This window comes from Cotesia typhae, unplaced genomic scaffold (assembly GCF_013202065.1).
Source record: "Cotesia typhae breed Kobodo isofemale line unplaced genomic scaffold, CoteBio_Ctyphae contig_22, whole genome shotgun sequence".
Lineage (NCBI taxonomy): Eukaryota > Metazoa > Arthropoda > Insecta > Hymenoptera > Braconidae > Cotesia > Cotesia typhae.
Window position 1 is genome coordinate 5,319,708 of NW_027423728.1, and position 14,547 is coordinate 5,334,254.

Sequence of the window (14,547 nt, forward strand, 5' to 3'; positions counted from 1 at the left end):
CATAAAAGGTTACATCTTCAGAAAAACAAAAAAATACCCTGAACTTAAGTTCCGAGTTATCGCGTGCACCCCTCAAGCTATGACAAAAACTCGGTTATTATTTAAAGTTACTTTGCTTTATTTTGCAGGTTCTCCTTCTGCTGGTCCCTCTGGGAGGAATTAATGCAGGACGGATTCCATGTAACTGGTCATTTTACGCCCCGTTAAATATCACGACTTAATTTGAGGACCTACCAAAGTTAATTTACGTTTCAATGAATTTTAAAATTTTATTATGTAAAGTTTATAATACATAAATTCATATTCTCATTGAGCGGAAAAAATTATTTGATAAAAATTATCAATACTAAAATTTTGAATTTTTTCAAAAAATTGCAAAATAATAATTCAGTCTCCGTTTATTTCTACATTTTGCCAAGAAATTTTCCTTGTAGCCGTATTTGGTGTCTACTACATTGTAAAAAGATGTTACAATTTTTTTTCGAACTATCGCGTCGATGTTCAGTCAATATATATTTAATAGAGATCAGCAGCGAGTATATTTGAAAGTAAATAAATATCCGTCTATAAATAATGTTACTAACAGAATAATAAAAACATTTCTGTCTAATATGTGTTTGTTAGTAAACAGACAATGCTTCATATTTTTTTTCGCTTGGAAATTTTATATGATAAATATATCAATGGAGAGGCCAAAAAAGTTGTAACTATTGAATTTCATAATGAACATTATTCATCGACTGTAAGAAAAAAATTTGTCAAAAAATAGGTGCACAATCGCTTAAGGAGTTTACTGAGAATTTTTACTATCATCTATAAAAAAAAAATTGATCAATTTTCTCTAGTTTTTTTATCAAAATTCATGGAACTTATTATTATTATTATTATTATTATTATTATTATTATCATCAAGTGTACGTTAAACAACCGTAATATTGATAATCTGATTCTTGAATTTTTATTTCTTCATTGAATTAAACAGAAAGAAGGAAAATATTAAATAAATGTATCACTTATCTCTGGGATTATCAACTTCAGCGCAATAATGAAAAATTTTTTTCGGAATTTAAACCTGTTGTTTAATTCTCGATTTAATATTTACAATAGATGTATGAAAAATGTTAATTAAAAATTATGCATTTATAATCGTAATGTTAGAAAAAAATCTTCAATAAAATATTTTGCACGTGATGGAAAAAATTAAAAATTAACAAAATAATATAATTTTTAAATGTTTCATAAATCATTTTCGGTCTAAAAAATTTATTACTTAATACCACGTCTGTTTGTATTTACTCAGATCTATACACAATGTTAGAGCGAAGTTGCCGTATATTAACTAGTTTTTTATTATTAAATTTATTATACTTTTAAATTACGCGACTAGAACAATTAACTACTGTTTTAAAATAGTTGTTTGCTTAAACCGAATAACATAACTGGTTCAAATAGTACATACAGCGTGCCTACACAATTTTTTAGCTTATCGCGACTCTTGTCTATAAACGATAAACTAAAGCATTCAATGATTCACCGCAATTCGTAATCGGTGATAAAACTTAGTTTAGTATAATATGGCGACAAGCAGTCTCTCATTGTGCTGATTAAAACACCATTTTTTTAAATAAACGCTTAACTCAGAGTCATACTCTAAAAAAACATTGATACCCTGGAATAAAATAAAAATACCATGAGTTTTTTAGCGATTAATTACCGAGTGCAATAAATATCGCAGGTAATAAATCTCGTATCAATGTTGTTTGTTGTTATTGTAGTAGGTGCATCTTTTATCTCGACGTGGCTTGAATTCAACCGAGTCATCCCGGATCTTCAGATCGCTAAAGATAATGGAAAATGTACTTTATACATTGTACTATTACTATTACCCGTCGAAAAAGTCTCTGATGGGGGCAATTTTTTTTTAAGCACGGAGAGAAATTTTGTTTGAAAATTACAATGAAAATGGCAGTAATTGTGGGACCTTCTGATATTATTGACCTAATTGCAATAATTATTGTTTTTATTTATTGTTAAAAAATTTTACCTAAATTTTTCAACTCATTCAATACTCAAAGTGCAAAAAAGTTCGGATAAAAGCAATTTAAGCCGAAATAATTGCTTGACCTTGAGAGAGTGAGAGTAAAGCACTACTCACGCTTCGCGTTAAGATGTGCAAAACTTACAAATCTATATATTAGCTTAAAAATGAATCATCTGCTCGAGTTAAGGTAAATTTCTCGCCAATTACAAACATGACAAATCATAATAATTATAATACAATAAACAATAATAAAGGTTTTCAAAGAGACACTGTAACTGATAGCCCGTTAGACCTCCCATGAGGAGTAAAATTCAGTCTGTCGATACTTTTTTTGCGTCGTCGGGCGGACTTATAATAATATACATGTATCGTAAGAAGTAAAGATACACCGTAGTGTGTGTATATTAATTTCGGGTCTTTACGGCAGACTTCAATACCCACGTACTTAAATATTCATCAATATCCAACGTAGCATACAATACAAAAATAGAGTCTGTTATTTATTAATTTTTTTTTTTAAAGTGATTTTGTAATAATAATTTATACGAATTTGAATGATGGGAAGGTATTTTTCTTTCCACAACCTATCGCATTTGGGAATTAAGTACGAGTGACAAACTGGTTTATCAAGTTAGCTCTTTTGCCGGAAATGAGTTTCAATTTTTTTTAGATAATGATAAAAAAATTATTACATCTGTTTACTATTTTTCAGAGCCGTTTCAATTGCTGTAATAGAGCACTTTGCTGGTAATGGAACACTTATCAAAATTTTTAATCAACTTTTTATGAAAATATTTGAAATAAAAATTACACAAATGATAGACAGTAAAAAAATTTTTTTTCCGTTTTTCCTCGGGAAATTAAATTAGCGTTAAGTGAATGATGAAAAATAATTTTTTTTTTTTTTTATTTAGTATCAACACTGAGATATGGATGATAAAAAATAAAAAGAAGATCAGAGGTGTAGGATTGCAAGCGTTATAGGCTGTAAGTCCGATAAAAATTTATCACGCTTTTCTATTTTATTTGAAATTGAATGTCACGGGAAAACTGGAGAGGACAATTCAATTAACCTGGGATATATATGTTATATATAAGAGTGTTGAGTGTAGAGTGTGCTGTACTTGGATAGAAGCAAGTAAAGATAAAGTGTGAGTATGATCACATATATACGGAGACAGAGAAAGGGAGAAGAGGGGGAAGAGGGACGTCACGATAGTAAAGTCATATACCGGTTATCCACAGTTATGGGAATACGTCGATTGGCCTCTAGGGTCAGCGCCGTGAAATCTCGCCGTAATCGAGACTTTTGGTCAAGATTCTACTTAACTTTAGATACTCGACATTAAAATACAATGTGTTAATATCCCGTGGTATTAAATGGTTAGAGGCCGAGGGTTGAGGTCAATTGGAACTAAAAAGTCTATAATTAATTGTAATATCTTTTTCAATTTATTGTGATTTTCCTTCATAATATTATTATATTAAATTGTTAAAACCGCAATATATTCTAAACTATTTTTGCGTTACATTTACATATTTTTATTTCAGTACCACAATTTATTATTTTTTTTTTCTCTTATCAAATATCAGTTCTTCCTCATACTTTTATCGCGTTTTATAACTCCACACTTCTTCTCATCCAAAAGGATTACATCGGTACGTTGGCATTTGGCCGCAAGGATCCCGTATAAGGAGATGGCCTACTACATCGCGTCCGCGTCTTTTTCACGCATACTATAAACTGCGATGCCCAGTTACTATACGAAGAGCGAGATCACCGCGAGAATAACGATTCAACACATATATAAGAGCCGATAAAACCAAGCGAACTTTTGCGGCGGTACACCCTAGTTAAATACACATATGAATTCATATAATATTTTAAGAATAAGTTTATGCTGAATTTATTCAAATTTTTTATAAATATTCAAGCTGTCACATATAATCATATGGTCAAAAATGATCACAGACTAACAAAAATTACACTATATGGTTACATATGATCATACATAATCTATAAATAAAAATTAGTAATACAATTTCTTTATTTAAATTCAACTGATATATAAAAACACGATAACCTAAAACCTAATTGATCGCCCAAAACAAAATATTACCATATCAATTACAAATCCATTATATTTAAAAAAATATGTATCACTTATAAATATTAATGTATTCAAATTTAATTCCTTCAATTGATAACTTTAACTTTAGCGTAAAATCCCGAGTAAAAGTAACATACATACATATTAATATTACTATATAAATGAAATAAATAAAAAATATCTCTAATGCTCAAAAATAATCTATAAAGCTCTAATGCGTTAAACGCACAGACCAGCAAGCAGGTACGTCTAAATACACAGTACACAACGTAATAATAATATAAGATATATTATAATAATAAAATATGATATTCAGTGGTTGCCTTGCCGTAGGCCAAACGAGAAAGTACAAGCCCCCACTTACTCGTTATTTTAGTGCCACAGGCGTTGAATACTCTGTGAAACTACTTTTCGAGAGCGTAAAAAGACTAAAAATGTTGGGAAAAAATAAAAATAAAAAGAAGCATTTACTTTACCCAATGGAGTGAGTTAAGTGTTGATGTTGAGCATCCGAGCGAGTACAACTGATAGCCAAGTCCAAGTCAATGGACAAGACTAACAAAAAATGATAACGTTACTGGTCAGAGCCACAAGTCAAGTTATGGATCGTAAACTACATTTTTTATTTTATAAATAAAAATAGATTTTAAAATAAAATATCAAGACTATAATACAAATTTTTAAAGAAAAATGATATCTGAATTTTTTTTAGTTCAAATTGAAGAGGGTCTAGGTTCGAATCCCGCTCGAGGCGATTAGGAACAAGTTATTTTTTTACCGTGAAAAATTATTAATTTGTATACACCTCTTTTATGTTAATTCAAAACATAACAATTTTGCTTATTTATCGGCATTTATATTTCATAAAAAAAATAATTGCTCTTGCATAGCGCTAAGCAGGTCAATTATAAATAATAATTTAAAGACATTAAATTTGATATAGGCATACCCAAAAATTGAACTAAAAAAATTTTTAATATTCATCCGTATTTCTCTTAAATTATTGTTAATTAATTTTAAAAATTTACTGCGAAGAAAATAGTCTGTCAAACGCGTGCTCAACTCCAGATGCCGACCACGTGTTACGGGTTTTATTATTTTATTATCCTCGCTATTTTATTTTACTTTTACTTAGTATTATTATTTTTTATTTATATTTTTTTGGGGTCTGTTTTCGGCCATGGCAAACGACCTTCGAAAATTTAAAACTAAAACGGACAGAAGAGCTGCCGGGCGTGGGTGAACATTCAAAAACAGGTTTCGTCTTTTCAAGAAGGATCGTAAAAAAAATATTGAGCCATTAAAAAAAGACAGAAATTAAAATAAAAAAGACACGTTGGTGTGTATAATATGCATGAATTTATAAAAGAGATCATATTATAAAATATATATATATAAGATTCATTTGGTGTTACTTTAATCTCGTTGATAACCAGCAATCATAATAATAAAAAATTAAAAAAATTAAAGAAGAAAAAGGGATTAAAAAATAATAAAAATGCACACGACTTTTATTTCGAGTCTTAAAAAATTACTTGATCGAAAGTTTACGAGCGTGAACGAAACGTCACCTGAGATGTTTAATAATAATAATAAATTAACATTTCTTCGGTCAAACGTTAAATTAATCGTACTTGTAGGCATACGTGAATTTTATACATTTGTATATGCATTCAAATTCCTTGATGATAAATAATAATGTAATGTTTAAATGTGTAAGTGCTGTCGTAAAACCTTGATGTGTTTAATACTAAAATAAATCGACGGTGGCCACCCCATATAAAAGTATATTTACTGAAACGTTTTATCAAAAGTGTTTTTTCGAATTATCTAATTAAATGACGATAAAATTTTTATTTAAATATAAATAACTTCATACTTACATCGCGCTCAGGGGAAATACAACGTTTACTTGTCATAACACTTCAATTAACAAGACAGGGTGGCCATATTCTCCGTTTTATACAACCGAAAAATTTACTTGGAATTTTAATTGAGATAAAGTTTCATTCTACGAGGAGAAATTTGGTGTTAGTCTTTCCAATAAGTGTTTTTAAGAACAGCTCAAAAAAAGTTTAGAGTTGCTTAATTGTTAATTAACTTTTGAATAATTATTTCAAACAGAATAAGTTGATTTTTTTTCTTGGAAGAAACTTTGTAATATGATATTGATAACTTTCAAAATATTTTATCGATTGACCTGATTTTTTTCAATTATCTTTGTGATATTGATGTCAAGTACCCTATAAAAAATTATTATCCAACTCCCTTCGGTTTAATAATAATAATAAAAACATAAAGCTTAAAATGAATGTCAAACATATCTTAATACATGTTTAACATTTTTTGTTTATTTTACTCACACATATTTAATTTATTAATTGATCCATATAGCAGTGGAAAAATTTTCTGATATTTTCATATATCGCTTCATGTAAAAATTTGCCATATCAGGTTTTATATGACTATATATTATCAAATATGATCAAGTTACAATATTAAAATGATATTTATGGCTATATATGATCATACTTGGCCAAATATGACCAAAAGTGGCCATATATGATCATATCAGGCCACATATGACCAAATGTAGCCATATATGATAAGTTATGAGTGTTATGACTATCTATGATGACTTGATCAGAATAGCCAAGAAGTTCATCTTTACAATGTTTAAAAAATATCTATGGCCATATCTGATTAGATATGACCACATCATAAATTTTTTTCACGAGTATGGTTATCCATGACTTATATACACATCTTCATACATGAACAATATATAATTTTTCACTAAAAATGAAGCGATTTCAGATTATTTAAAATTTCCCTTCTATAAATATTTCGAGTAGAATATACCTATATTATTGTATGTATATCTATTTATGTTCTTTTTCTTTCGATCACTCTATTCAGGACTTCCTAGCGTGCCATTGTTCACTTTTCCACCCGAAAAATTCAGTATTTGTATGCGGACCACGTACCTACCCACACATATGATGATTTTGCAGAAGAATCGATTTCAATGTAAACACTCATTTCTACGTTTAGAATAAATCGTATAGTTTCACATAATTTTACGCTACACATGTGAAGACACACACATACACACGCTCAATTTTTTTGCCATAACAAAGAAAAGAGTCTCGTGCCTATGATTTGCAGCTGTTCTTTATCCTATTGAGCGTCATGCTCAAACTATATACCTATTTATGCTTCTTAACTTTAAATGTTCTACCGATAATTTGCGTTACTGAGTAAAAACTCAGTAAAAACTCGATGAAATCCATTATATTTATTTGTAATCGTTAAAATTTAAATTACAATGACGATCTTCTGAGAAAATAATCTGTGATTTAAGAAAGAATAGGTCGAACATATTAAGCACTTTATGTTCTGTCACGTTTATGAAAGTACATGCTGTTCAAATTACACGTAAAACTAGCTTACATTTCTTGAAAATACCGTACATATTTTTTATTTTATTTCGCTTCTTAGAATCTAACGTAACATAGTTTAAAATAATATTTATTGGATTTTTGATTAAATTAAAAAATTCTGTATCGTAATCTGCCGAAGAATTTTCTTCCGGTCGATTTTGATGGTTGATTTGTATCTTTATATCTATATATATATATATATATATATATTTAAAAGGTTTATAGTTCTGTTCATCTATTATAAATCGTCTTCTATGGAAAATGAATACGTGGAAAGTTCTGAACATTAATAAATGTGTAATTTTAGACATTACATTTGAATAATCTTTCACTCCCTGTGGTGACAACAGTAATTATTAATACATAGATTTTTATGAATTTATGGATCCTATTTATCATACCTCTAAATCACCGAGATATCGTCCGCTTAACTCTTTACTTAACATGTAAATTACTTAATTAGTATTTTCAGGTTATAGCTGCCCAAGTGATTGATTATGATTAGAACTCAAAAATTTTTTAAGAGAAATTATAATTGTGCCTATTGAAAGCGGTACTTATAGTAGAAATTAATTTTTACGCGCTCGGTGATTCTTGATTAGGAAAAATTGTGAAATATTTTTTTCAGGTGAAGAATTTTCATTAATCAATAATTATATATGATCTAAGACAGATTAAATTTTTTTTTTCAATAATTTAATTATGTTGCACATTTAACAATGGTTTCGTTGAACTATCAAACGACAAAATTACAGAAACATATATTGTGGTTACAACTAAGTTTTATAATATTTCACAAAAATAATTTATTATAACATATGTTTATTTATAAATTGGATTCGACGATCTACGAATCACAATTGATAGATCTTCCAGCCTAGAATCAAAAAACTTTCGATAATATAACTGAACTTTTTGTATTGAGCTTCGAGCAGTCTAACTTTTTGAATTACAAAGTCACATATGCCAATTTACTCACATATAGTCTTTTAATTACACAAAACTGTCGTCAAAAACTTCCATTGAGGAGAATGCTTTGGTACGACGCGAATTTGACCGATGTGACCCTTTCCAAGATTTTCAACCTCAGGTGGTAGGAGGAAAAAAGTTGTTATTGATCTGAATCATTAGACTGTTCAACAGCTCCAACAATGGAACAATTACCTTTCAGGTGATTGTCTAAAGTTTTATTCAGTTGCAACAACATCAGTGTTTGTTGTCTCTCAACGTGTAATAACAAAAGATGTCGACGACCTAATCGGAAACAAAGTATCGCGGTTTTTCCTAGCGTTCGCGGAACTATATATACTCGAGAAATGGATCAACTCATCACGAAGTTCCAAGTTTGGAAAACATAAAGACCTGTTCAATTTTGAATACTAACAACGTGAGTATTAATAATTAATAGTAGCTCCATATATGACAAAATAAAAAAATTTGATCTGTTCATATCAAGCCATGTCTGGCTTTGATATAGTTTGATACGTCTTCATATTATAACGATAGACCTAAAACGTTTCTTTGATTGATCACAGGTACAATACCAAGATGCATTTCGCAACTGTTTTATTCATGGCCGCCATGGTTGCTTGTGCTGCAGCATCATGCGGCTCCAAGCCTGCTCCAAGCTGCGGGTCTTCTGGAGGTTGTAGACCATCTGGAGGGAGCAGACCTTTTGGAGGGAGCAGACCTTCTGGAGGAAGCAGACCTTCTGGAGGTTGCGGGCCTTCTGGAGGCTGTGGACCTTCTAAAGTAGATATTGTTGGTGTCAATATTAACAACAAGGTAGGAAACATCGGAGGAATCAACAAAGGCAACAACGAAGTTATCAATGCTGTCAACACCCTTGTAAGCCCAGGTTGCAGCACTTGCGTAAGTGTTTTGACTTTTTATAATAACCACTGATATGTTTTATCGTATTTTAGTTTTCAGAGATACTTAATAGTATTTTTTTCCTTTTTGTAGTAATCCAAGCAATTTCAAGTTTGAGGGATGATCTAATTACTTCCCCAGGAGATAATTTTTTTTAAGAAAAAATTACAATTTAAAGCAAAAAACAAGTTTTCAAATTATCAAATTGGTCAATTTTTATTGTATAAAAAATGAATTCGTTTAATAAAAGAACTTTTGGTTAATTTTTAGTTTTTAATAATGACCTGTGTTATCTCTACGCTAACAAAAAATTTTTTTGGGTGCAAAACTTTTAAAATTTTATATATTAATATCTTTTTTTAATATTTAAAACTTAGGCGTACATTTCTTCAGGCCCACTATTATATAAACTGAAATTTTTTTAGATTAGATTAACACCAAGGTCGCTAATTCAGTTTGTTTAGCTTTGATTTACCTTTTCACGGTCTCTGAGCGATATTGTGTGATATACCAGCCTTTGAATGAAAAACTACGCTTGTTAAATCTTAAAAATTTCATAATTTAATGATCGCGCAATAAATCGTCTTAAAAAAAAATTCATTGTCATTCTTCATAAAACAAAAATTTTTTTTTTTAATATTTTGCTTAATTTAGACAAATAATTATATGGATAAATGTAAACATACATGTGGTTCATAAATTTCAATGTGAAGGTAAAAATCATTGACGTAGAACTAAAAAACAACTACATTCTGACATTATGATATAAAACATTACGATTGTAATTTTAATGAGGCATTAAACGGTTTAATTGACCAACTTCTTATATACCTGACGTATGAAACACGTGTGAAATATAAATCCACTTATTAATGTGATGTTACATCTGTAACATACATTATTTTTTATCACGAAATTCGTAACTTTGCTGAATCAGGTGTGGTTATCATGATAAGCAGCTTAAAGTAATAAATCACCAAATTCAGTTGTTTTCCTAAGTAGGAAGAATGAAACGATAAACGATGAATATAATTAAGTATATTCAAGGTATAATTTTAGGTAATAATCAACAGAAACTATAAAACGGTAACTCGTATAAATAGTTAAGCGATGGCGGAACTTGAAGTTAAAATTTACGCCATTGTACCGAAACTTGAGTCAACATAGTGTAAATACTCTCGTAACTCGTAATATAACTGATTAAACAAAACATAAAACATGTCGTCCAACAGTCTACGTAAAATTTTCATAATAATAATTATACTCTGTTATAACTTGTCAATCTGTACTAATAATTAACACCTGATTACTAACTCTACTATCCATCTGTCAAAATAGTGCCGTCTTTTTTTTGCTAGCGGGAAATTTGATTTAAAAGAAAAATAATGGTAATAATAATTTACTGTATTTTTAGTATCCAAATAATATCGCGTTAAAATTCAAGTCAATTGTATCTTCATACATTTAATAAAGTTTTTACATCGCATTCATACTCAAAATCAATGCTTAATCATTTTTAGTCAATATTTCTGGATCTACCTGTACAATTTTTATGAAATTTTAATATTTTAATATCTTTATAAAATTAACATTCATCAAAAATAATACTTACAATAATAATGATTGAAGGCGCGCAGTAGCCTATCGGATCCGGCCTTTGCTTACCAAAGCATTGGCCCGGGTTCGAGCCCGGCGTACACCAATAGAAATTTTCAATATTCAAGTGTATTATTCTGCTCAGCCCAAAAAATAAAACGAGTCTTATAAGGTCATATACTACTATAGTAGTTTATGCGACTTAAAAAAAAAAAAATAATAACAATAATAATTGAGAAATTTTTTGTTGCAGTTCTTAAAAATAATAATAAATACGTCAACACAAAAATCACCAAAAAAGTATGAATCAAACGAGTTGACGGAAGACAAAACTCTTTGAAAGCAGATTGGATATCATAAAATCGTGATCTAAGCCGTAGCTCAACTCTTTATTTCTTTTTTCGTTGTCTACTCTCCTATCTTACCCATGCAAACACATACACATATATTTAAACGTATATGTAAGCACTATATCTAGTACGACGACTAACACAAGTAAACTACTGAAGGGAGATCTTCGGACACGCCTTAATAAATAATTCATGTCTTTTGGTGGTGACCGAGCCAAACAAAATATAACTAAACTAAACCATACAAATGAAGACCGAGGATAGAATTAAAGACAGACAAAGACAAAGAGACAAGCCATTTAAATAACAAAATTTAAAAAAACAAATCCGGACGAGTATTTTTCATCGCCAGTGCCGTTTTTCGACGAATTCTCATTACAAACTAACCGCTAAAACTCTCGCCTTTTTTATTATTCATATGGTTATAAATAAAAATTTATAAATATAAAAAGAGATGGATAAAAATTTTATTCGAATCTATGAATGACACGCTTGACTAAATGCAGGCTTTCAGTTTCCTTCGTCAAGAAAGTAAGAATGCCTATAAAATATAAATATATAGTTGTATGTGAGTGTGTATGAGTGGCTTGTTAATTATTATGGATTGGGTATAATGCTAATGTAAACGTATCCAAGAAATGTTTAATAACAAGTATATGATGGTGTTATAAACATCCGTTCTCATTGACCAGTATCGTGTTTTTAAATAAAACTAGATTTTATAACATTACATCAATATCCTATAGTGTGGTATAGTAGTTTTACTCTTGTTTTGTTTATTTCTGGTGGATGTAAACGACCTTCGCACTTCCGTGCGTTGAATTATTATATGATGCTACCGTTAACTGTTACAATATGCACTATTATATGTATTTTGAACTAATTTTATTATGAATTCTATTTAGTAACAGGTTGCAGACTTGAATTTAACTGCGAAAAAAATTTTTCATTTGTCCGCAATATTTATATTTAATGTCTATTTTATTTTAAAAAAAACGCTAGTAATAGAATTAATCAATTTTATTATTTATTAAATTACAGTCTAAAAAAACAATTACAATTAGCATTTATTCAAATTTAAAATTCATAAAAAATTGTATTTTTAATGAGTCAATTTTTATTCTTACAATACAATTTTTATTTTCAAAACAAATTTCTTTTGATTTAAAATTTTGATCCAATTTTTTTACCAGAAAACTTTCTCAAGTTTCAAAAATTTTCAAGTCTGTAAATTTTATAAAAAAAAATTATATTAATATGATATGAGTTTGAACTCCAAGCATGTTTTTGGACCAAATTAACATAAAAAAGAAAGAACAAAATTACACACTAAAATATATACATATATATGTTCAAACAAAATATAATTTTATAAAAATATCTCTGAACATAATGTGAGAAAATCAAATAAATCGTGGAAGGTATCAAATTAATGACAGTGTTCCATAATAATTTACCGAAGCTTCCGAAGTCAAATATAGCAGTACTATGCAGTGATCAACAGGTTCCAAGACTTGTTAATACAACCATGGAGTTAAAATTCGTATAAATAACCGTTTTCATCATATCAAGTATGTGAGCAAGTTTGCGCTGACGATATTACTTTTAAATTGAAGTACATACTTTATATTTACAATTTTACACCAGGAAGCACTCGCATATCATACATCACACACACACAAAAAATATTGTTGTCATACTGTATATGATCCATAAAAAAAATTCATTTGAACCAAAAAAATCATTTGGAGAATTTGTTTTTGGCTTAAAAAAATTTTTTTTATTTCAAAAAATTTTCCGCTTCATTCAAAAATTACACAAATAATTTTCTTGGTTCATCAATTTTTCACTTAAATCAAATTAATTTTTTTTTTTTGAAAATTCTTCTTTTTGAATAAAATTAATTTTTAAATTTATTGATAAAAAAAAAAAAGAATAAGCTTATTATTTTGATTCAGATTGAAGGACTTAAATGCTCCAAATTGGCGGCTTTAAAGACTCTAAATAGAAAGAGTATAAGTAAACAAATATCTCAAACGGCATACATTAACATTACTGTTAATAAGGACCAATAAAACAACATCTAATAACAAAAAAATAAAAAATCTAATAAAAAGTATGCATTAATCATCTTCAATTTAAAGCAATTGGTATTGAAAAAAGCCCGCACTGGAATGAAATTTAAAATTACAAAATTCTTATCAATTAAAACTTACATTATCGTTATTTATAATTCAGCAGTCATCGAAATATCAGTCATAATACACATGATAATTATAATTATTGAATTAAATAACAACTCAGTAAACAAATGTTGATATTGGGTCGACGATCGATTATCACTCCAAAATAAGTTCCATGTTTATCGAAGTTTTGTTACACTTAACTATTATTTTACTGTTTTATTGATCGGAGTAAATCCACTAAAAGTCGCACAAAATTTAACTATTTAACTGTTCACGGATTTGTTTTGAAAAATTTTAATTTTTGGAGGATGTTTTGACTAAAGCTTGCGATTAAAGTTTTGAACTTGGTGGTAAAAATTCAATTTGAGTCGGTAAATTGTTTGTTTATATTTTCCCGCGCTGTTTTGAATGACGCACGAGAGCAATAAACGCACGAGATTTATATATATATTTAATGGATGGTACGTATATACCGTGTAGTAGTGTTATGTACCGTAGTTAGGTACTGACTGAACGTAAAATCGTGATCGTACGAAAGACAACTCGTGGTGTAGCGTGGTACAACACGCTCAACTCAAACTTACTACTCCACAAGTTTACTTCTGTTGAGTTCAGCTTTGACGTTGCTTTGTAAGAGTGGGTAACCCTGTTGTAAGAGTATCCCGCAATGCACGAGAATACGATCTACAGTTTGGTATGTGTATAGGATCAGAAGAAAGAGAAAGAAGGAGTTAGATAGAGAGCTGGAGAGAGATAGTGAGTATGTATCGCGTGTGTGTTAGTTTGTCACAAATTTACTAGCGGTTTTTGCGAATTTTGACTCCAATTTAAAATCAATCATTTTATGATCAATGGGAATTTGAGTAGGTAAAATTTGAACTTAGTTAATTAAAGGATGAATAAAAAATATAGACAATTATGGGGTTGAAGCCTTGTTGACAGGAATAG

At 29.1% G+C, this 14,547-nt stretch overlaps 2 protein-coding genes across 4 annotated transcripts in view; one reads left to right on the forward strand and one right to left on the reverse strand.

Moving 5' to 3' along the window:
• The window catches only part of Sema5c (Semaphorin 5c), a 74,994-nt gene extending 60,803 nt beyond the window's left edge, over positions 1-14,191 (reverse strand). Inside the window, exon 1 of the mRNA XM_074238487.1 lies at positions 13,630-14,191. The gene's annotated coding sequence lies outside the window, so the exon portion shown is untranslated. The remainder of the gene's footprint in view (positions 1-13,629) is intronic.
• On the forward strand, positions 7,899-9,688 carry LOC141524127 (uncharacterized). 3 transcript variants are annotated; one of them, XM_074237792.1, is made up of 4 exons: positions 7,899-8,688; positions 8,781-8,982; positions 9,131-9,467; positions 9,561-9,688. In XM_074237792.1, the coding sequence occupies exons 3-4, from the start codon at positions 9,144-9,146 to the stop codon at positions 9,561-9,563; spliced, it is 327 nt and encodes a 108-aa protein (XP_074093893.1). In that variant the 5' UTR covers positions 7,899-8,688; positions 8,781-8,982; positions 9,131-9,143; the 3' UTR covers positions 9,564-9,688. The 3 variants fall into 3 exon arrangements, with proteins under 3 accessions (XP_074093893.1, XP_074093892.1, XP_074093891.1); XM_074237791.1 differs by having other exon boundaries at positions 7,899-8,685; positions 8,767-8,982; XM_074237790.1 differs by having other exon boundaries at positions 7,899-8,982.
• Positions 14,192-14,547: the final 356 nt, after the last annotated feature.